The sequence below is a fragment of the Colletes latitarsis genome, chromosome 4, assembly GCF_051014445.1.
Source record: "Colletes latitarsis isolate SP2378_abdomen chromosome 4, iyColLati1, whole genome shotgun sequence".
Lineage (NCBI taxonomy): Eukaryota > Metazoa > Arthropoda > Insecta > Hymenoptera > Colletidae > Colletes > Colletes latitarsis.
In genome coordinates this window covers 39,355,490-39,378,959 of record NC_135137.1, presented here as the reverse complement: position 1 = coordinate 39,378,959, position 23,470 = coordinate 39,355,490, and the positions used below count along the sequence as shown (strand labels likewise).

The 23,470-nt window shown below is 49.0% G+C and overlaps 1 protein-coding gene across 13 annotated transcripts in view; it reads left to right on the top strand.

Annotated features, from left to right (window-relative positions):
- Positions 1-22,260, top strand: part of Otopla (proton channel otopetrin-like a) — a 33,317-nt gene extending 11,057 nt beyond the window's left edge. For 2 of the 13 annotated variants that reach the window (XM_076763138.1, XM_076763132.1), the window contains exons 2-10: positions 1,594-1,829; positions 2,241-2,303; positions 3,745-3,887; positions 15,209-15,539; positions 15,867-15,975; positions 16,041-16,201; positions 16,273-16,429; positions 16,541-17,422; positions 17,721-22,260. In XM_076763138.1, the coding sequence (XP_076619253.1) occupies positions 1,623-1,829; positions 2,241-2,303; positions 3,745-3,887; positions 15,209-15,539; positions 15,867-15,975; positions 16,041-16,201; positions 16,273-16,429; positions 16,541-17,422; positions 17,721-18,415 (2,748 nt within the window). In that variant the 5' untranslated portion in view covers positions 1,594-1,622 and the 3' untranslated portion in view covers positions 18,416-22,260. Of the gene's footprint in view, positions 1-672; positions 805-1,593; positions 1,830-2,240; positions 2,304-3,744; positions 3,888-8,553; positions 9,999-10,027; positions 15,099-15,208; positions 15,540-15,866; positions 15,976-16,040; positions 16,202-16,272; positions 16,430-16,540; positions 17,423-17,720 lie in introns of those variants that run through there. The other 11 variants (XM_076763135.1, XM_076763134.1, XM_076763136.1 and 8 more) reach the window with 11 other exon arrangements.
- The last annotated feature ends 1,210 nt before the right edge of the window (positions 22,261-23,470 follow it).

Below are 23,470 nucleotides of genomic sequence, written 5' to 3'. Positions count from 1 at the left end.
AGCCTGGAAATTCTCAAATCACTTATCGCTAGTCGCCAAATAATCTTATAAATTCTAGCATTCTGAACCGAGTCCAACCCGACTTCCATAAATTTTTAATTCGCTACAAATAGGTCGCTGGGTCCTCGAAATTGGCTCGATGTCGATCGATCGATCGGAAACGACGTCACATGTCCAACCTGACAGTAGCTTTTTTCCTACGAATGGCACGCGAGCCAGTGACGCCGAACACATTAGATCTCGAACTAGATTCGAACGTCAGAGCCAACATGTTTAATCTACGAAACGAGCTACCTAATCGACCACGATCAATTCGATAACAATATTCTCCTGTATGCTAATGATTTCACTTTTGTCTCAAGTCTAATCTCCCAGTTCTAGATTCTCTAACGATCCGTATCGCACATTTTCCATGTCTATTTGTTCGAATCCAGCCAGCTTCGAGACTGTCCTGTCGTTCAGGGCTCCGTAAAAAGAACTCGAGCAGGCTTCGTCGCGACTCTCATTCGTTTTCTCGTCTCGTCGAGTTCCCCGAAGCGTCTGCACGCGGAAAGATGAACGCGCGTGACTTAGCGGCTCCGATCGCTCGCCAGTCGTAGCGCCATGTTTGGCAATCTCTGCCACGAGGAGAGAGCGAGCCTCCGCTCGACGAGGATGAGACTGATTCCCCTTGAACCAGTGCCGATCCGATCGCGTTTACGCCATCGTGGTTCGCCCCGAGCGCGATCTAGATCGTTCGATCCTCTCCGGGCCGACCCGGAGGACCTTCGATCGTCTAGCGACCGATGGACACCGCGATGTCGAGTAAGTTCGATCGATCAACGTACGACTTACACCGTTCCCGTGACCGACAATTTCCACCTCGAATCTAGAGCGTGTGCTGTGTTTGTCGTGCAACTTGCAAGTGCGTTTAAATTAACCCCTCGAGGCGCCATTTTCAACTTTTCTCCTTCCAAATTCTTGGTCGTCGACGAAGACGGAACTGGGTTGGATAATCGTTGATTATTTAACTACGCGAAACTACGCTCAACTGCACGAAACACGCCGATGGAATACGCCTCATTGTTAACGTCGAGAATACATTCCGAACCTCGGGACAGCACGCAGTATCGCGACAAGCATATCCAATATATGATCGATACCGTGTTCTATGCCACGTATCGCAAGACGTATGGTTATTCAGTGTCGGTTTTGCGCCACGCGTACGTACGAAGTTGGTATCGCGTAATCTTCGACGCCGTTTCCGCGTCATCCGCGAAACGAGCCCTATTATCGTCGCGGAGCATCACCCTCCGCAGCGTCCCAACGAACCCTATAAATCGACGTAATTCACAGCCGTTGGAATCTTTGAAATAACAAAAGACTGCAATCCTAAGGGAGTCGCGAGTGACCAAGTAGCCTACTCGATCGAATCAGAAACTTGTCGATGCATTATTCACGAGCCGTAATTAAAGTTATCGTTCGCGGGCACAGGTTGCCACTCGGTGTAATTGGACGTCGAACTTTGACAGGGACGCGGGCAGCCCCGTTTCCCCGGATCCTTCCAACGATCTCGATCGCCGTTCGACTATACGATTCACCCTCGTTTCGCAGATCGATCGAGAATCACCGACTCTGAAGAGATGCAGCGGTGTCCGTATCTCCACGAGATGAAGGAGCGCTTGCTCTCCCAGCCGACACCGACGGACAGCTTGGACATGGAGCGGCTCGACGGCACTCCGGTCAAGGAGCCAAACCTGCACAACGATTATCCCGCTCACACCAACCCCGGAGTCATTCCGGACCCGCCGGAGATGCCACCGGATTCCCTCATCGGCACGGTCGTCAAGGTACATCCTCGCGAGCATCTTCGATTCAGCGCGACGAACGAATACACGGAACGTTTAAAAAATACATGCGAATGTTACGCATAACTTAGTTTACGAATTATGGACGAGGTTCGCAAAGAGAACTACACACGTAGCACAGTTTTTTTTTTAAAAATGGAAACGTATACTTTCTGTTGCATAGTCGCTCGAGAAAGTATAATTGATGAAAAAGGATTAGCTCGTGAGGTATTGTAACGAATGCGTCTACCACAGAAGATGTTAGAAAGCTTCTCCATTGGATTTCAAGCACGTTGTACACATTATTTATTATTTACGCAGCCGAATCTTTGGTTCTCGTTGTGCAATGTGCTTTTAGCCGTTGTTGTAAGTCCTCCGCAAAATGTAGAGAACGTGTAGTACCTTATTTTTTAGGTAACCTCAGAGAAAAAGTCAAGAGGGTTCAAGTCGAGCGAGCGTGCTGGACAAGGTGTCGGGGTACGTGTACCGATGTACTTATCGTCATACTTATTTCCGTGGAATTACGTGGCCACGCATTGTTTACCGATGCACCGTCTACCGTACAGCATCGATCAAACATCCGTTTATAACATCTTCCGAGGGAGAACATTGTCTTCAATTTCGTTCAACAAGCTGACTGCCATGTTAAAAGTGTCCTCGGCTTTTGTTCAAATTGTAAAGCAAAGAATAGAAATATTCGACAGTTGGTGTAGTTGTTTTGCAAGTGACCATCATAGCAGTCAACGTGTTAATAAAAATCGACAAAATTACAGTCACGTGCCAACTGTGCAGATATTTTCTAAAATCCTTTTAAGGTTCTAAGGCTTAAGATTAATCGTCCTGAACTCGAATTAGCGTTAAATTAATATTAAGCGATAGTTTCACTTACGCGTAGCGTGTTGTAATTATATGCAAGTGCAGATACAGTGTCTCGAATGATCGACGATGCACTTTCTACGATGGACTTTCTACGAAAGTTTGTACGTAACTAGTCCTTCGAACTTTTAAGAAAAAGAGACCAATGTTTGCTTCGGGCCAAAGTATTCGCGAAACGCGTACCGTTTATAAAAACAGGCCAGTTACTAGAACCGACCGCGCTATCGGTCAGCAGGTGGCACTTTATGGTTCCGTGAATCAATTAGGACAACGGTGACTAGAAAAAGTCGAGAGGCAGCATCTGTCTTTACTCGTCGATTGGGAATATAACAATGTGAAACGTCCAGTATCCAATGAAGAAGCTTTAAAATATTTTACACGCAAAAATGTTTTAAACTTGAATATTTGATACGAGTTTTAACCCCTTGCTGTGGCATTTAGCTCGACGAAATTCGGGCCCAAACGATAGGTGTCAACAGACCACACTGATGCCAAACTGCTTCGTAACAGAGATTATAAGAATCGTGACTAATTTTATGGCGTACTAATAGCAACTAAAATTCAATGACTCAGGCTCGTTAAAGTACGGGAAGGGGTTAAGACTACGTAGGTGCAATTAGGTACAAGGGACGCCCACGAAGTTCTCAACTTCTAAAGAGTAACATGGATTTCTTAAAGTATCCATCTTCCGAAAATATGCAACTTGTTTCTGTCTGTTTCATTGAATTCGGTATCAGACACTTGGTGGGCGGTCCTTGTAAGTTTCGTCTACGAGGCAATTCGACAACTATTTCTCGCTGCTCTACGGCTTCTTTCACGAAACTTTCAAAGTTAGGAGTATCTTTTAGGGAGAAAAGAACCAGAGCCGATTAGATTACCGAGCCGAGATTCCAACTCGAATATTTCTTTCGTCGAATGACCGGCCCATGATAAATGGTGAATTTTTTTTCTCCCCAAGGGCAACGTTACCGAACGACCGCCCGTCTGCGATTTCTTTCCACCGTTGGCTGGGAGTCTGAAGCCTCTAATTTATTGCTTTTAGCTGAATTCCGACGGATACGGCTCGCACACGTCGCCGGCGCACGCGAGGCAGCCCTTGGTGCCTCAGAACGCGAACAATCCACCCCTCTGCCTCACCCCCGCCCACGCTGGCCCAACAGCTGGCACGCTGCCAAAGAACGCAAAGTGAGTACATTCTTACGAGTGCATTCTTAAGATCCTCGGAACGACGGCCTTTATGACGGCCTTTTCGCGTCTTGCACACGACTCGACGCTTACGCGCGGAGGATTCTTCGCGGATGTCGTCTAATTGCTTTTATACGCCTCGGTTTTACGCCTGCAGTCGCCGTGAATGCCGCGCGGTTTTGCATAAACGCGCGCGCCTCTCGTCTTTGTTTTTCCCGTACGCCGTACGCAGAGGCGTTTCGCCTCGATAAAAATAGGACGTTGCGAAATCGGACGGAGGCAGCGAAAAAACTAAATGGAAACGCTGTATCGAGGTTAAAAGCGATTCGCAGGCGAACCAATGGCGAGCGAAGAAATCTCCGGGCCACGTGGTACCGCGTGTGCCTCCACAGCTTCCCGTTACGAGTTTCTGGCTAGAGAACATCTCCTTCGTGGGTTTGAAAATAACCACGCGTTCGAAGTTTGACGTTTTACGATTTCGTCACCCGTCAAGCACGTGGTCTTCGTGGTATGGGTAGTGGACATCTGCTTCAAACTGGACGTCAAACGTTTATTTCGGGAACTGGAAAAGGCCTTTACGTTTGCGGGGTGAACGAACGTTTGTTCGCTCTAGACCTTCTAAAAACTTATCAAAGGGACGCAGAAACATTTTTGAAATAAAATAAATTGTCGCGTAAAGGCGTTTGGACGCTTTGTGGCAATAGTAGGAACTTGGAGGTAATTTAGTTCGCGGCGTACTTGAGCTATTTCCGTTTCCTTCGGCCACAGTTTCAGCCGCGCCCGCGTTCAACTCTCGGAGTTGTTACTGTGAATTATTGAGAAGGCTGGAGACCGAAACTGAACTTTATCAACAGTTAATATTGTCGTAAACGAGAACGTCGACTACGTAGTAGCGTGTGTTTGGCCGTCAACAAGAATCTCCGATGCGACCTGTTAAGCAGTCCATGATCGAACGGGTTCTTGACATTGACATTCGTTTCTATTAGCGAATCCCCGTCGACTGTGATTTATATGCTCGCGTTCCCACGAGTACTTTGCTTATAATACGTTCAAATTATTGTAGGACCTGTATAAATCAATCGTTCTTGATCATAGATTGGTGTAAACCGTGCGAATATTATTATTTACGTTCTTTCGAAATTTCGAAGATGATCGACGACAGCGAAGGTGTATTTTCACGGTGTTCGTGGCCCCCATCGAAATTTCTCTGACCCGCTAAATTCCTCTAAAGATCAAGTATCGTAATAAAGGAACCGCGACAGGAAGTTATTGCTCGTTCTCGCGAGCCACAGTGATTAACGCGCGAACTTCGATCGACTTTGAACGGTGCTGCGAAGGAAGAAGCATGGCTGTAGATCGATCGCTAGGGCATAACTCACGAAATTTTGTTATCTGGACCATTGAACGTGTCCGTAATGTACCACGTCGGAGTTTCCCACCGCGAAAATTTATCCTGCTTAATATGCGCGGTTAAAGAGGAACGCCATCTTGAAGCAGCCCTCCGGCGCTGCCGAGAAGCATTCGAAGAAGCTGCGTCGAGCGTGTCCCCGCAAGCAAAAATGACACTTTACCGCATCGAGTTTCTTTGAAAGCGTACTAAGAATCCGGGAAGCGCGGAGAATTTCTCCACCGGTGTTCAAATATCGGCGGATATAAGATAACTTTTTCAAAACGCAGAGTAAAATCAGGTTGGGATATCCGTAAACGTGTCACAAACTGATCTCTCAGAAACCAACCAAGATATCGACTCGATCTTTACTTTAATTTAGTCCGGGGGAGGGAGCTAGTTTTTCATCTTGAGTAATTTTGTTATTAAACGTTCTCTGTTTATTTATTTGATTGCATTGCGACGCTATAAAATTCGATGCACGAGATTGGAATTTTACAGCGTAAACGTAACAAAAACAAACGATCCTGTTCGCATGGTTAGCAAATCTGGCGAATATTGGAGTAAAAATATTGGGAAAAATTTGGGTGAACGCGATTTTACTGATCTCTTCCCAAGCCCCCGTCCAGGGTTTAGTTCTGGAGGCGCGGAATCGTGGCAGCACTGCCACCAGCGAGACTCGAAATCAATACTCGGTGTGCGTGAGTCTGGGCTGTCGCAATCCTTGCAACGCGATATTACAACACGCAGAAAAATGCTGGGAGCACCGGTATTGCGCCGTATCGGTGACCCGATCCAGATCATCGCCGGGAACGCGATCGCCGGCTCGTTATTCCTCCTTCGGCGATCCTCGGCGCACAGCGTCCACCATTCGGTGGAAACTTGGAAAAAACATACCCCTATCGCGTGACAGGCTGCATCGCGATCATTCGGACTGATTACCGGAATAATCGCGGCTGATTTCGCGCTCGAGGCGGCCGCTTCGGCTTCTCTCGCGAGCGAAACCGCAACCGATACTCGGGACGAAACGAAAAAAATAAAAGAAATTTCTCGAATGGAGAGAAAGAGAAAAAAAGAAATGAAAAAAGAGAGCCGGGCAGAAAACTATAATCGAGCTCGACGCCGGTGGATTCGGTGGATGCTTGCCAAGCGTCTCGATCATCGAGCTGCCAACCGGTCATCGACCTCGACTCCGTAAAAACAACCCTGGACGTCCATTTACCATACACGCGACCGAATCGATTCACGGACACGGTTCGTACGCGTGTCCCGCGAAAGGGACGCTCCGGGGGAATTCTTTTCTACGGAATAACAACGACGATGATAGTTTTCGATTCAGCTCCCTCGAAACGGAGAACAACAGAGGGAACAAAGGGACTCCGACGCAACCCCAGCGCGCATATCCCTCGTATCGGAGACGAGAAACGATCGGAGACCGCAAGCAAAGCACCCCCGACGATCTTCCAGGGGGCGAAAGATAATCTTCGATCCCGATCGTAATCAAAGGTCGATTCCAATCAACCGATCCGCAGAGCGACGCACGCTCGAGGATTTTGTGCTAGGATAAGGTTACTGACCTCGGTGCCAGCGTTATCGAGCGGGTCAGTGGGTCGCAGAACCACAGAGCACATCGCCCCCTTCCACGTTACCTCGACACCCCCTCCCCACCCCCCGGGTTTTCTGCCTCTCGTCGCTCCGGATCCTCCCGTGGGAACGCGGCCGAATGTGCGCGCGAGACGTTCCGAATCTGGAACTTCCGGAAAACTCTCTCGCGAGGAACACTTTTCTTCGCGGAATTAAAAACTCGCCCGTTCGGGGACCCCTCGTCGCCGGAAACGGTACAGGAACGCGATAGCTGGCTGCCCGAGGGCGGTTTTCGATTATCCGTAGAACCGTCAGACCGGTGGAAAAATTCTTTGACCGGTATTGGACACGTTAGGCTGCCTTTGCTCGCAATTAGCCATCGCGAGAATAATTTAGAGATATTCAGGGATTCTTGGATTCTACGCTGCAATCATTTCGCGCGTATATCATAAATAAATTCCCGTAGACAAAGGACGCGAGTTCGAAGCTCCCACGAGACGATGCAGAACTATCGACAAACGGTGCTTCACCGATCCTAGCTAACCGTAGACGGATACTGCACCCCAGCGACGAGGATCCCGCACAAAGGCGGCACGTGAACGCATCGATGCCGTGTCTTTAGCATCCACGATGTCCGGGACGCTGAGAATAGATCTAAAAGGATATTTAAATAACCCGAGATCGTGGGATATATATGGAAAGAGGCCGTTACCTGAATAATTGTTCGCGGTTCATCGTCGGGGAGTGCTGAATGAGCTCTCGAGAGCTGCGGAGAGGATCGGTGTGTCTCTCGCGGGCGAACATTTTCGACTTCCGCTGTCATCCTCTCGTGGAAACGGGACCAAGAGGCTCGAGGAGCACCGAGAGATTCGTACCGTGACGAGGAAGGGTAAAAGACCCGATACTTGGACGTTTAACTGCTACGGTGTATTTACGAAATGGGAAGGTATATTCTGGGGTTCTGAATAAACAACCAGTAGCAGTTTCTCTATTTCAGGTCATAGAATCTCTCTGAGTCTGGGTTACGAACACCCCGGGTACGCTATACTTCAACGAGAATGGAGAGTTCGTGGCTCGAGCGATTGTTCGTATTTCCTGACGATTCTCGTTGAACCTGGAACCCGTCCAAGTATTGGGTCTTCCATCTAATTGGCGAAACTGCTTGAAGGAAACGCGGACGCTGCCGCGTGGCGATGAGAACGTAGAGAACCGAAGGGAGGGGGGGCAGAGCGAGGAGGAATCATCGAGAGCTCGCAGCGGTCGCGGTGAAAATTAAAAGGAAGGAAAACGGGGACACGGAGGGTACGAGTAGAAAAAATTCATGACGCGACGCGAGATTCCGATGGGACAGGGGGAGTCCCGGCCGAGGTAGACCAGCCAAGAGGAATCATGGTGGAGGATCCTCGTTGGACGTCCGCGTTGCGCGAGACCGCAGGGGCGGGGGAGGCCACGGGGGAGCCAGGGGAAAGGTCGAAGAAGACCGCGTCGCGCGAAAGGGGTGAAAAAGACGGGAGACTGGGGGCGGAGGGGGACGATCGCAAGAAGGAGAGGCGAGATCCGCCGGTGAAAAAGGGGGTCTGTAAGCGAGAAAGGGAGAGAGAGCACGAGGGAACGATATAGAGTGAAAACCGTGGACCGCAGTGCGCTTGTGCAAGAAGCTGCCGCTGCCCGGGAAGAGACCTCTCGGCCAGCCTCAGTCTCCGGGATGCTGGGGGCGGCGATCGTGATTCTACCCCCATTTCGTCGTGCTCCGATAACATAGTCCGTCTCACTCGGCCGCTGCACGTCCGTTCGTCCGTTCCTCCCGGATTAACCCTAGTCGGCTGTGCGCGGCTACGACCGCCACCGTAAGGTAGACTCCCTTTGCTCCGTCTCTCTCTATCTCTATCTCTCTCCTCTCCCTCTCTATCTGTTCTCCGTGTCTCTGTTGGCCCCCTCTCCTCCCATCCCGGCGAGGTTCCCTTTTCTCTCGCCGACCTTCCATCCTCCATCCCTCCTCCGTCTCTACGCTTCACACCCTTTTCCGCCGAACCCTGAGTGCAGTCACCGCGAGAACCTTCGGCCAACCGCCTCTCTGCTAGCAGGTGAGCTTTCTTGGTCGCGTACACGTCGGTTCGTTGGTCCGTTCGTTGCCACGCTGGAAACGACGTTCGTCGAGGTGTGCATCGCACTCGGCTGGTGATCGCAGCCTCGCGTCGCTCGTCGCCCGTCGCCCGTCGTCGTGGTCGTCATCAGTCACCGGAGCGAGAGTGCTCGATCCTCCCAGGGCTCAGGTTCGGTCGTGTGCACGGGATTTTCCATTAGCTCGTTCGACCAAGTGCGCGGGATCACAGAGAGAGAAAACCTTTGGGGTTGGCCCGGCTTCGTTCCTCCCGGCGTCCTCTCTTCTCCCGGTTATTCCGCTCCGATCAACTTTCTCGCGATCGCCCTTCGTCTTCTGGCGTTCTGGTGCGATGTCGACGTCGACGCTCGACTCGCGCCAGCTCGAATCCTGAAATCTGCCTTCGTTTCCCCCATCGAGCTCTTACGTAAGATCGGCCGAGAGACCTAGGGGAAAAAGTGTTTCCTACGCGGCCTAAATTCCTCCCCAGCCGAGATAACAATCGTATCGAGAGCGTGGAAGGAGCTGCGCTCCGAGGAACGACCGCGCAGGCGTGATCCGCGGAATCGAATAAACAGAGGGCACAAAATTTTGACTCCTGCTGGCCTCGTTTTCGGAAACGGTGTCTCCGGCGTCCGCGCGTCGATCGAACACGACCGAATTCACGGGAGGATCGAAGACTCGGTGCTCGCGGTTCCGTCGTCGGTAGTTTCAGGCGTTCGCCAAAATGGCGGCCGTGGCGTAATCGGGACGTCGTGGACTCGTCGATAGTCGCGGACCCCCATAGAAAATCGCGCGTCAGCAGCCGTGTATTTTGCCGGTCGTTAGGGTCCGAATCTACGATGGTGGGCGGCGGTGATTGCAAGGTCGCCACCGTGGAGGTGGAAGCAGCCGCGGTGGACAACACGGCGACGCTTCCGGTGACCAGGCCCCTGAATCCGCAGAGCTCGCCGCCGAGCGCGCAGGACAACGCCGAGAAGAACAACGCGGCGAACAAAGAGATGGAGCTGAAGAACGTGCGGTCCACCCCAGCGAAAAAGTAAGCGCGGCAGTAGAAAACTAGAAAACGCCAAACCCTTTCTATTTTTCTTTCCCGTTCGAGAGCCAATGCGCGTTTTAACGTGCGATCGGCCGAACGTTACGCTTTCCTCGGCGCAATTACCACCCGCTGGAACGGGAGTAGGTCAAGAATCCACTTGACCGGAACTGCTACGTAATCTGCGCGCTAACGAACCGGTTACTGCTTAGGGGCGCGCTCGAGCCCCGACTTTCCGCTTTTGTACCGTCCTCGAGCACAAACTGGAGGACAATGCGAGCCGGCGGTGTTTTCGCCCGTAATTAGGGAAACGTAAATACTAATCGTGGAGGAATTGGGTCGCCTCTTATCGCAAACATCGCGAATACTCGCGGACAAAAGCGCCAAAGTATACTCGACGGGATGGCTGTCGCCTTTGAAATTCCGATAATCCAGCGAATACTGGAACGAGCGTCGCGCAGCGTCCGGATGACGAGCATCCGACGCATCTACTCGATTCCGGAATCGCGAAACGCGGCGTCCGTTGCGCGGCTTCCGGTCGGGGACCGAGCAGACGCGCGTAACGATTTCCAGTCGGGGATTTATCCAGGTCCTGCCTTCCCGCACACTGGCTTCTATTTATCTAAGCGACGCTTTTCAAAGCGTACGCCCACCGCCGGATGAAAGAACCCACAGACGAGGAACGTCGAACTGTCTGCTCGTAAACGACGATATTGTTTCGCCACGCAGCCACGAAAAGGGAAATCGAAAGCGAGGATTTGCTCGAGGAGGGAAAAAAATTCTGAAAAGCTCGACGAGTACGTGGCAGAGGTTCGCGCGAGGGAATTTTTTATTATACTTGAGGGCGTGGGTCGGATATTTTGCAACTTAATTTCCTACGGCTGTAGGTCTCAACAGGAGTCACACACTCTCCTGTTAATAGTTTGACACGCGTTTAAGAACGTGCTGTTTATTTTACGATCTAACGGTAAAGAAACGAGGGGAAGAGAATCCAGTCTCCATAGTTGGACTCTTCTGGAGCCAATGGGTTTCTTGCAGCGGCGAAATCGTGCCCGTTTGTTCGTCGCGGCCTTTTTCACGAGATATCTTTTGCATTTGATGCGGAACGGAAACGAGGGTTGGAACGTCTGGTCTGCGTTTCTATTCGCGACGCGCTTCGTTAGCCGGTGGCGCGATGGCTACGAACCGTCTTGCGTCTAGTGTGCATTACACGCGGCCCCGAGTTATGCACTCGCGCACGTACACCACCCACTACCCCGCGTTTAAAGAAATAACTAACCGACCGAGGTTGCGGCCACGAACGAATGGAAATCATTCTCGAGAAAGAATCGAGGAAGTGGAGCGCGAACGTATTTCGAGTCGCGAAGGGACGGTGCGGTTTATCTTCGATATATCGATCGACCGACAGAGACGCATCGAGCGTTAACCCTGGGGCGCGACACCTATTTCATAGAAATCGACGCACGCTGCATAAATCCAACGCGAAACCTAACGAGGGACCGTCTACGATCCTCTCGAATTTTATCTTGCCTCGCTTCGACCCTATAAATAACCCTGGACCTCGCGTACGGTCGTTATTATTATATTTATTATATGTACGAAATAGCAAAGCATGTAGCTGAGTTTGAATTCCATCGTCGAGTCGCAGAAACGATCGATAGCTATTGCGTATTCGTTAGTCGGTAGGATCATTGGATTAGTACAATTGAATTTGCAGTGCAACGCGCGATGCAATTCCAAGGCGTGTTGTATATTTTTAACAGGAACATAATATTTAAATAGTTGGAGGATACGTGGGCTTGGAATGCAATCGCACAACGCCGTGCAAACAAAAGATATCGAGCGTCACTCTCTATTTTCTAGAATCGTGACGAATCAAATTCTAGTTAAGTCGCGCTGGAATAAGACAATTGTTGCAAGAAACAATTATATAAATCTGTGTTATTCCAAGGGAATAAATGCCGGTCATCGGTGACCCCAGAGTCAACGTATTAGCAAGGCCATGAGCTTCGAAACCTTGATTCGAACAGTTCCGCTAAAAATAGAATATTTGAAGATCGAATACCTCAGGACTAAAATACTGCCAGCCGCTGACACTGAAACGACATTTACAGTATATATTACTGTACCCCTCTTGAGATTAAGATGAATTACACGGCCCTTGAATATGTTAAGCGTCTTCGTTGTCGCCCACGCCTCGCATCGAACAAGATCGTTTTGTATTAAGCATCAACTCTCGAGCTTATCCGTGCTGCTACATCTTTAAATCATCAGCGTATAATAGAAAATCGCAGAATTCAAAGACGTCGGGAATGTATTATGACACACGTTGAATTTAAAGTGTCTCGCGTGCAAGAGAAGAATGTGAAATCCTAGAAAAGCCGTCCACCGTACCAAGATCAACAAAATGGATGAATATTTTGTTTTGTTAACTCTTGTCTAGAAAAATCGATCGGTGCTTTTGATCTATAATTAAAAACGGACGGAAATGCCCCCTTGATCGTCCCTATTTTTAGATGAAAACACGCTAAAAAATGTCGCGCTGATATTATCTGAAAGTGGGATAAGCAAGAAAAGGAGATCAGCATCGATCGCGCGATAATGGCGCGAACTAGTTTTCGCCGGGATTTATAATTTATTAATATCGATCGAGTGGCAAAGTATGACAGTGATACGCCGGTGTATGCACGCAACACGGCCAAGCAATACCTTCTCGAATTACACAGTCGCAGTCGCAATTGCATTAACACGGGCTGAAAGCGAAGCTTCGTCGGTCTAGACGCTGAGACAAGACAGTATTACGGGCCTCGTGAACGTGACTGCACATACTTCGCCGACAAAACGTGGGACACGAAACGCAAACCAACGACCCGTGCGATGTTCGTTGCCTAAATACCGTTAAAAGCGTCGTCGTGGACATCGAACGAGAAACGATCGGGTCAAAAATAAAATCGCAACGAACGTCGAACTGATTTTAAAGGCTGGGAGGAAAACCGCGGAAAAAGGATACCGCGGCGGGCTCGTGCGAAGAATACGTGATGATTGGACGCGACGGGGAGTACGAAATTCGACGAGAGAACACGGATGAGGCGAGGGTGAGTCGAGAGGGCGAGGTACAGAGAGAAAGACCAGCGGCTGAAAGTAGGTACTTCGAGATATCGACCGAGCAGCCTGGTTCGCTCCGGAGTCTGTGCTAGCCGCGCTGTTTCCACTTCTGGCCGCTTTACTCCTTCAAAAGTAGAGAGAAAAAAAGGGCATAACCGGGGCGCAGCTTGCTTGTTTCCCATCGCCGCGAGAAACTTCGAAAAACTTCACGTCCACCCGAATTTTCACGCGACCCAAAACTTGGTGAAACAAAAGTTACCCATTTTTCAAATCTATGCGGTGTAAATGGTTAGTTTTAATATTTAGGTCACAGTTAGGGCCCTTTAGCATGACTTTATATCTCGGGGAAACGCGATCCCCTGACTTGTATTACTTACAAGTGTCGCTTAACACGGTTTCGATGTAACGCGCCTTTATATCATTCCGAATGCTAGGAACTAAACGATCAACGCGTTTAAATAGAACGTTAAACTGTGCTTAGATATTATCTACTGGATTAATTATATTTATGGCGAGGCGGATCGACGTGGATTGCAAAAGAAGAATAATGTTCGCTCGATCGTGAAACGAGTTCTCGAATCGCATTGGAAGTCAAACGAAAAAGTAAAATTTCCTCTCTCGCGATATACGGCTCGGGTAGTTTCGCGGAAAATTAATTTCGCCCGGTTATTTATTTGCGCGAAAGTACCACGCTAGGCGTCAATTACCGAAAATAGCGATATAATTTAGCTGGAACTAGTTTTCTTGTTGTCGATCGGACTCTGATCTCCGGAAACCAGTTCTTCGCGTTATCGTGTCGTCGAATTAAATAGAAAGCGCGAGCCTGCGCTATCGGCATTTATTAACTTTCGAACGAACGCGGTTTCTAATCGCCTTTTTGCGAATAAAACTAAAATCAAATTCATTTAACTTTGCTCTACGACATAATCTACAAATTTCTACAAATATTTGTATGCCTATATGAATTTCATATTCCGTGACAATGGCGTCCAAGTTATTAAAGAGGAGCACAGCATTAAAAAAAAAACCGACGCAAGAATCGAGTTTCCGGTCGCGTCTCTTTAAATATGGCGATTCTTTATCCAAGGCCGATAATCATCGAAGGAAAAAAAATACCTGACAAGAGTGTACAGGCTCGTGCGGAAAACAATAAAGTCTGCGCCCCAACCCCTGAAATGCCAGCGTGACAAAGGGTGGTTAAGCCCTTCTTGACGAAGATGCACCGTACGGCCGGCGAGCCCCTGATATCCCCGGTGCAGACGTCGCGACGCGGTTGCAATCGCAAACTCGACGCCGTGGCACGGATTTCGGAGCGTTTTTTCTCCGTTTTCCCCGGTCGCGTGCGTCGTCCTCGTCGTCTTCCGTTCCACTGCACCGACAGAGGGATATCCGGTCTCTTTCTCTCTTGCTCGCGATTAATTGCCGAGACGAGATCGGCCGACGCAACGCGTCTCGCTCCCCCACGGCGTAAATTATCGATTCCGCGACCTAACCTTTAACGAGAAAAACCCACCGCGTACTTCGGAGTTCGTTCGAGAGACGTCGAAGCGTTAACGACCGTCGCGACGCTCTCTCGACTCGTTCGACGCGGATTTCTTGTTCAGAGTGCCGCCAAGGACCAAGAAGACGCGCGATGCCCGCCGGCGTGCAATTAAAATTAGCGGGACGGATTAAGGGAACGCCGCGGAGGAGACTGTGAAAAATCGACGAGCTTCCCGCTCGCGGTTCAACGACGGTTCGACATCGAAAATAGAATCTTGGTGTCCAGCGGCCGGCAGTCGACGCTCGCGAATAATCCCGACACGACGCTGCTCGATCTATTCTCGCGTCGACCGATGGAACGGAAAAGCCGGTAACCGGCGACGAGTTTACAACCGCGAAACATACGACGAGACTCGCGATGGACGTGGAAATTGTGCCGTTCATGGAGAACAACGTGAACAAAGTTGGGGGCGCGACGAAGCACGGTACTAGGGTGCAAATAGTCCGAAAAACACGGTGAGAAATTGGCTACGTTATCTTTCAGGTGGATTCGAGGATCGCGAAACCGCGCTCGCGTGAGCCGTAGACGTCGCTCCGAGTCTCCATTGCTTTTTTTTGACTTGCAGAACGTCGCTGTTCATTATCATGAGCTTCATCTACGCGAAGCTGCTGGTGGTGGTGTGCATCGCTTACGTGATAAGCGAAGTGGTCACGCACAAGCTGCCTCTCTACTACTACGAGGGTTTCTTCACGTACTTGTACGGGGTTAGCATCTTGTTCCTCCTGTACGTGTTCTGCTTCCTGCTGCAAGAAAGCGCCTGCTGCGCGCGAGGAAGCGACACCCCGCCACCGCCCCCGAGGCCACCCAAGCCTCCCAAAGAGCCCAAAGACAAGAACAAGAAGAAAGACAAGAAGGACAAGGAGCAAAAGTCCACCAAGACCAAGAAAGACTACCAGGTTCGTTGCCTTCTTTCTTACAAAATCCACTGGGTTCGTCGATTTTACTCGAACCTTTCCTACCGATTAACCGCGATTTTTACGGTCATCCTCCGTTGCTCGTGAAACGGAGTACCATACGCTAGAAAGCACGTGGTACGGAAACCCCCGTTCGTTGTCGCATGAATTCGCCACTTTGCCCCTCGTTAAAGTTTACTCGCCTTTTCGACGTCGAGACGGCAATTACGAAATTAGTTCGACTCGTGCAATTTGACGGGCCGGCGGTCTTTAAGCACCGGGGTAAATTAACGACGAAGCTCGGGGATGAAAAGGAAAAAACTGATTCAGGATGCGGCCGATGTGGAGGCTGGAGTAGCCACTCGTGCTCTGCGAAAGCGGAAGACTTCGCAGAACGATCAAAGCCACGGGAGCTTCTTTCTCCGAATCGGGGCAATAGGTGAGGCTTTGTCTTCAATTGTTTATCAAACAGTATCTTGCAACTCGTGTCGTTTCCTTCGTCAGCTTTCGGGTTGGGTACCATGGTCTACAACGGTTTAGAGTTCGGTACCTTCTTCGAAGTGCCACCCACGTCTCCGTGTTATCAGATACTCCAGGGCGTAAATCCGGTGCTGCAGATGATCTTCACCTTCATGCAAATGTACTTCATCTTCATGAACTCGCGGGTAGGTGATTCGAGCGTTCGAGACACCTCGACGAGACAATTTTTTAAATGCTCTGCTACTCGTGTTCCCAGCTGAACATCCATCGCTTCAAAGTGATCGCACGTTTCGGCCTGATGCACGTCGTCGCCACCAATCTCTGCGTTTGGATCCGCACCCTCGTGCTGGAGAGCATCAAAGAGATCACCAAGCATCACCAGAAAATGGGACAGTTCGAGGCCGGCATTCTCGGTCAGTATTCAGATAAATTCATTCTTTTGCAGATCGTAGCCACCTTTTTGCAAATCTTCAGCGTTTGACCGTAATTTTTTATTTGTGTGACGTCTCTGATGCATATTCTAGAGAGCATCAAGCAGCACTCTATGCGAAACGCCGGAACCATATTGGGAACAGCGCCTCGAGACGTGGCTCTTTTGCGCGAGGCTCCATTGACCGCCACGAGGTCGTCGACCTCGACTGCTTCGATGGTCGCCAGCTCGACGGCTGCCTCGTTTGGCCGAGTGATGAGAACGACGTCGAGGGCAATCGCGAGGGCTGTTACGACGCCGACGACCACCATCACAACAGGCTGGAACCCTCCGCCTTCGACGACCACCACCACCTCGGCGTCTTTGCCTAATTTGACGGCAACCACCGCGACCACCCTGTCCACGATACTGACTACCTTAACGCCGAAAACTACCACCGAGGAGAGGACCACCCCGACTATCACCACTACCACTTCTACTACTACCGCCGCTTCTACCACGCCGTTGAAAATGTTCTCCTCTTTCGTCGTGGAACAGTTCGACGCCCCGCAAATGGACAGCAAAGAGGAGGTAACTACCCGTCGAATAAATCGAATCTCAGATTATTTCTATCGCGATTTACGAACGTCGACACGGCCGCAGGTGCACCAGATCTTCGACACGAACGACCACACGAACAGCAGCACCGATTTCTGGGGCATTCCGCATTTCAAGATCTTCGCGGAGGCCCTGACGGACGAGGAGATGGCCTCGAATTCCTGCGGCCGAGTCAACATCATGGGAACCATCGTGCAAGACGCGGAACCGTACCTGTTTCCGTTCATAATCGAGTACAGTCTGATCGGGGCGGCAGTGATCTACGTTATGTGGAAACACATCGGCCGACATCCGCGCTGGCCTCACCAGGTGGAAGCCGATCTCGAGCGCCGCCTCGAGGCTATGCTGTCTCGAAGGGCCGTTGCCTTGGCCCACGCAGGTAATACTCTTCCTCAACCCCTTAACATGCTTTGCTTAGCTCAGGGAACATAGATCCATTAAATGCTGTAGGATCGGACTCGAGAAAACGTCGTCGTCTTTAAAGCTAACTGGTACTATTAAAGTTAATGGTACAGAGATTTACGTCTTTGGGGATTCTCAAACGCTGGTAGAAGTACTTTGCTCGGACAGATATCTTTCTGATATGTTTTGAACGCGTTCTCCGGCTATGAAACTCGCTTGCGAAAGATCGTTGTTAGGCAACTACCACTAAAGACTGCTCTCAACGCGAAAAATAGGTCACACAAGGGTGGACTGTGTAGGAGCGAGCAAAGGACTGTTCTTCGGCCTGCTGCTGTTGGTCGGCTCGCTGATCTGCCTGATACTCTTCTTCGTGCTGATCCACCATCCAGACTTCGGTCTGGTGGCCATTTACCTGGCGGACGTGTCCCATTGCGTGCTGATGGTGCTGTCGATCGTGGCCATAATCGTCGGGTTCATACGGGTGCAGAGTTTGAAATTCAAGGCGGAGGAACAGAGCGACCTGAACGACATCCTTCTCCGCGTGTCCGGGTTCGGACTGTTCGTGTACGCGGTGTTCAGCGTGATCGCTGGATCGCTGGCGGCGTTCACTCACGAACCGAACCTGCTGGTGATGCTGACCGGTCTGCTCTCGGTCGCCCAGGTGATCCTCCAGATGCTGTTCATCGCGGACGTGTCGCGCAGGAGGGTTCACCTGCCGGAGCACGATCGCAGCAAGCCGGGCCGACAGGTAGTCACCTTCCTGCTGATCTGCAACCTGACCATGTGGGTGATCTACACGTTCGAGTCGCAGAAAGTGATGGCGAACCCGGTGCAGCTCGACTTTTACGGGTTCCTCGCTTGGGCCATCGTGCAGAGGGTCACTCTGCCGCTGTGCATCTTCCACAGGTTCCACAGCGCCGTCACGTTCGCAGAGATATGGAAGACCAGCTACAAGGCGCGCCTCGAGTAAACGGTGGACGACCAGCCACCCTTTCGTCGGGATCAATGGCCCGGAGCGATCGTCGTTCGCGAGCAGAATCGACGGGACCGAGGTCGCCTCTCGACGACCCGAACATTCCTCGGCCCCACGGTCGATCTTCGTCGCTCGAATCGACCCCGGGTCTCCGTCGAACGCGACATAGGAACAGGGATACCAGCAGGTAAGGGGAGCTTCGAGGATCCTAAGAGGAAGGTTGCAGCGTCTTCGTGCAGCGAGTTCACGGACAACAAGATCGACAACGAACACAGGTTGATCTGACGGGTTCTCGTCGAGGTGGAAGCGGGAAGACGCAGGTACCGAGCCTGGCGTCTACGAGGTCGAAGGTATTCGCGGCGACAAACGCAAAGCCAGGAGAATCGCGAAGCGTCCTTTTAGTTTTTTTCTATTTCACTATTTGGTTCTCGGTTCTCTTTGCTTAGAGCAGCTTGGACGTTGCTTCTCTGATTGGTAAGTAAGACGAGAGTGCACGGGAGGGAACAGGTCGGATCGACGACGAAGCACAATAACCAACCGTCGAAAGACGATAAATATCAGCGCGCGTTTTACCACGTGCGACGCCAATTCACGAAAACAGGGCCCATTTCCTTTCACCGCGTTTCTCACCTTTTACGATCTCTATATACTGCCGCCAAATTTTCTACTTTTATATATTATATATGTACCTTCGCCCCCCACCCCATCGTGCATCGAGAACATTATGGAACGTCTCTTTTCGAAGGATATTCGAACCCTTTGCAAATAACATTCGTCGATCGTTGGAACAACGATTCGACGACGAGACGGGCTTCCGGAGGAGTCGCCCCGTTAAAAAATTTTCTTCGTTAGCATAGGTGACAAGCCGTGATATCTCTTTCTCGTGGAAAGGGAGAACGAACCAACGGGGAGAGAACGAGGGGAAAAGAGGCTCGATGTAGGAACAGGGTACAAGTTTCGTTGTGTTGCGCGTTCAACCGGAGGAGGTATGTTTTTGATCTCGCGAAGGATCTGTTTTGTTCTGACGAGTGAAAAAGACGAATCCTGTCCGCTCGTTGCCGACGAATCGGCGGAACGGAAACCGAATGACCGAAAGAGATAATCGCGCCAAACGTTATACATATAATATATTCCGACGTTCTATCTCGTCGCGTGCTGCAGAGTACAAAATCGTTTCTGACTTTTAGAAACTTTTATCGACACACCCTTTCAACGTTCGCGGATAATGAATGTACGTGTATAAACGAAAGTGTCGGGCGAAACGCGACGATAGAGGCAACAGGGAGGGACGAGAAATGCGTCGACGAACCGAGAAACGAGAAAAGGAATGATCGTCGCGTAACGAGACGACGCGGATCATCGTGTATAGAGGGTAGAGTAACCTTTCTTTTCTCCGTTTTCTTCTGTTTCGAACGACCCCGAGCATCCAGAGGATACGATAACGAACCGCGGATGTAGATTTTATCGCGAGGCTAACAGATTATAGGAGTAAGAAACAAAAAAAAAAAAAAACAAAAAAAGATATCGTAACCGGCGATTTTAAGACGGATGCGTTAAAGAGATTAAAGGGGGAATGAAATTAATAGCCGGCACACAGGTAGAGAATCTCATACGCACACTCACACACTCCCACACACACAGACACGTACACCATTCGTCGAGGATAATTATTATTACCATTATCGATTAGCGTGTAAGCCTATCTCGAGAACACAAGAGAAAACAGAGTGATAGACCGAACTTTTGCATTTACTTCGCTATGGATATTGTGCGTAGACAGTTGAGGAAACGGGGCGATGAAAAATGTGTTTTACATAGTGGATTATAGTTTTGTGAATCCCTCCACGGGTTAAAGGAAACAAAAAATGAAAAAAAAAAAAATGGAAAACCACCACACTCCCGATCGAACGTACGTACCTAGTTTTCTGAGTCTAAATATTTTAATTCTTAGACGTCTGTATAGGTGAGAGTGAGGAGTCGAGAGCAGGAAACAAGAGGGACGAAGTTGTGAAACTGATTATACATAAAAATTAAACTATACATAATTGTAATCCAAGATGACATTATAAAAAGATGAAAAAGCAACATGATATATATATAAATAAATTAATATATATAGATAGATATATATATATAAATATAAATATAAATATAAATATAAATATAAATAAGATTACGGAGATCTTTTATTAATTTCGATGTGAGCGACTGTGAGAGAAACGATGACGCGTGCGAATATGTAAATAACGAAGCACAGAATATTATTGTTCGGCAGAGCGTGTCTGTGAAACCAAAACGATTGCTATGCGAGTTCTGTCTTCGCGGAGGCAACGATCGAAAGGGGTGCGACTGTTTCTCCGGAAAAATGTGATTCGAGATCGTTTTATCCAAATTTCGGAACGGGATACACAGTGGGCGAAACAAGTATTCGTAGTTTCATTTTGTTTTCATTAATAATCGAGTCATAATAGAATCATATAACAAGCATAATAATTTTAGAGTCGAAGTAGTATTCGTACACTTATGTGTGAGAAGAAATTTATAGTTATTTAACTTGTGTATCGCACTTTATTTTAACATCGATTATAGCTTGCAATCTTCTCGACATGGATTCCATTAATGTTTGAATATGTTTTCCGCACTTCAAACGCTTGTTTTGCCCAGTGTAGCTCCGTGGTCGAGCCAACGATCGGCAATTTTGTTAGCTCGGAGACGATTAGCTATCCGAGCACCCCTCAGCCTCCGAATCCCTCGTTTCAAGCACCAAACCGAACTCAAAATCAAAAATAGACCGTGCGAGGCAGAGTGTGTTCTTCGTTCCACGGTCGAAGAGGACTCGAGGCGCGACTAAATCCGTTCAAAGGAAAACCTTAGTTAACTAGGCACTGCCACACAGGACCAACAAAAGTCGAACGCAAAAGGTAGCCGCCGAGGAGACGAAAAAGAAGGAGAAGACAAAGCACGCACAAATGCAAAGAGGGAACCAAATATACCCTGCCAATCACCGAACGTGTGGTAGAGACAAGAGAAAGTGCAAGATGCCAGTTTACCCTTCCATGTTTATCGAGAGAGAGTGAGAGAATGCGTGGGCGTGAGACTGAGAAACGGCGCGCGAGCGACGTGCTCGTTTTTATTCGGCAAACAACGTCTTTGTATACTCTGCCCGTGTTCTAGAGAGCAGCGGGATCATGGTTCTTGTATATGTACATCAATATCTCGATAGTAGCCGTAAGCCTAACCAATGAGTCGCGGATTTGCTGGGGATTCTCGCGAGTAATCAACATTTTTCCAATTCTTTTCTCTAGATCGTAGAGTTACGGTGTCGCGGTTGCAACATGGCGAACGGAAGACCGTAGATTTCGCGAGAGAAATCGAATGGTCGACGAACGGAGAGAGAAACTTCGTTTTGCGTTCGTCGAAGGCAAATCCGCGACGCGTCGTCGTCATTTAACATTACGTAGTGAGTCTTCGATGTCTTCGAGCATAATTACAGTTTGTACACATCACACAATACGCGCACATAACCAACGTACGATTTGGTCGGACCGACAGGACGACACGAGAACGGGGATTTCGCGAGAGCGGGAAACGCTCAGGGCGCCGGAATGCAGGACACAATGGATAAAACTCTACAAATTTACATGTTGTCGTGTAAGCAGTTCTTCGAAGTCGAGTAGCGACGATACGAACCGTAAAGCTCGTAAATTCGCTCGTTCATCGATTCCCATTTTGATTGTATAACGTTAACACGCCGTTTCATTGTAATCCGTTGGGGCGGCACGCCATGGTGCCGCCGTCATTTGTAACGATATACGATTATATTGGTTAATAAAAGTTATCTAGATGTACCGTGCACTTTTTAAATTTCCCTCCAAAGTCTTTCCCAACTTTCTACAACAATGAGCAATTCGATGACTCAATTTTCTGAATACAAGACTAGGTATACGAGTAGACCTTTCACCCAATGTATTTTTCCAACCCATTTTTCATTACCATTTTCGTGTCACTCGCAACATTACCAACAGGTTACACAAATGAACACAAGAGGAAGTGAGACAGAAAACGAAATTACATAAATTTTAGTATTTATTAACGGAATGAAAGCTGTACAGTCCAGAATTGAGCATCAATCGATTAATTTCATTGGAGCAACCAATCGATTAAGATTATTTAAAGATTTCAAGATTATTAAAATACGTAAGGATGTACCTCATTGACAGCTACACCGAAAATCCTTATTTATTTAAAAAATAACTCGGTATGGCAGTCAGATTGGGCCACGAAAGTCCATAAGGTGAAACGTCTACTCGTATACCTCGTCTGTGATTCAGGCTCCACTGTGATTACTTTCTCGAATATTTAGTCTGTGTTCCAGACGCTGAGAGTATAGTAGTCGTATTCCAAGGCTGAACCGATAACGTTGGCAATGACACAGAAATGGTAAGAGATCTCGCTTCGAGTCTGTTCTGTGACTCGAGATAACATTGATTGCAACGTCTACTCTACTATTCTTTATGAAAAAATAAACAGTATTAACCAATTTTATTGCAATTCCCAAACGAATATAGAAGGAATTTTTTAATTCGCGTACTCACAGTTTACAAATTTAATTACGCAAATTATCAAAAGAGTTTCAAGCGATACGAACACCTTGCACGATTGATAAGAATACTATCAGAAACCCTGGTTTGCATTGCGTGGGTGCAGCTAGTTTTAATGCCCGGCAACAGATGGCGAAGCGAGGCAATATAGCGTTCAGTTATGCGAATGTACCCCGGTAAATAGAAACCACCGACTCTGCTATAACCACGATAAAAATAAAATTCTACGAGATGCCTGATTAACGCGTGCTCGAGTATCAAGCATCGATCGGAACCCAGTTGACTGGACCCATCGCATAATACAAAACGCGTGGCCCAAGTACGAGCGCGTCGAGAAACGGGCCAGGAAATAACGGGGACCACGCGGAGTCCGAAACAGGAAACCGGGGACCGGATCGAACAAGGGAATGGGCCGTTAAATAGCAGTCGAATAGAAAGAAAACAAAAGAGA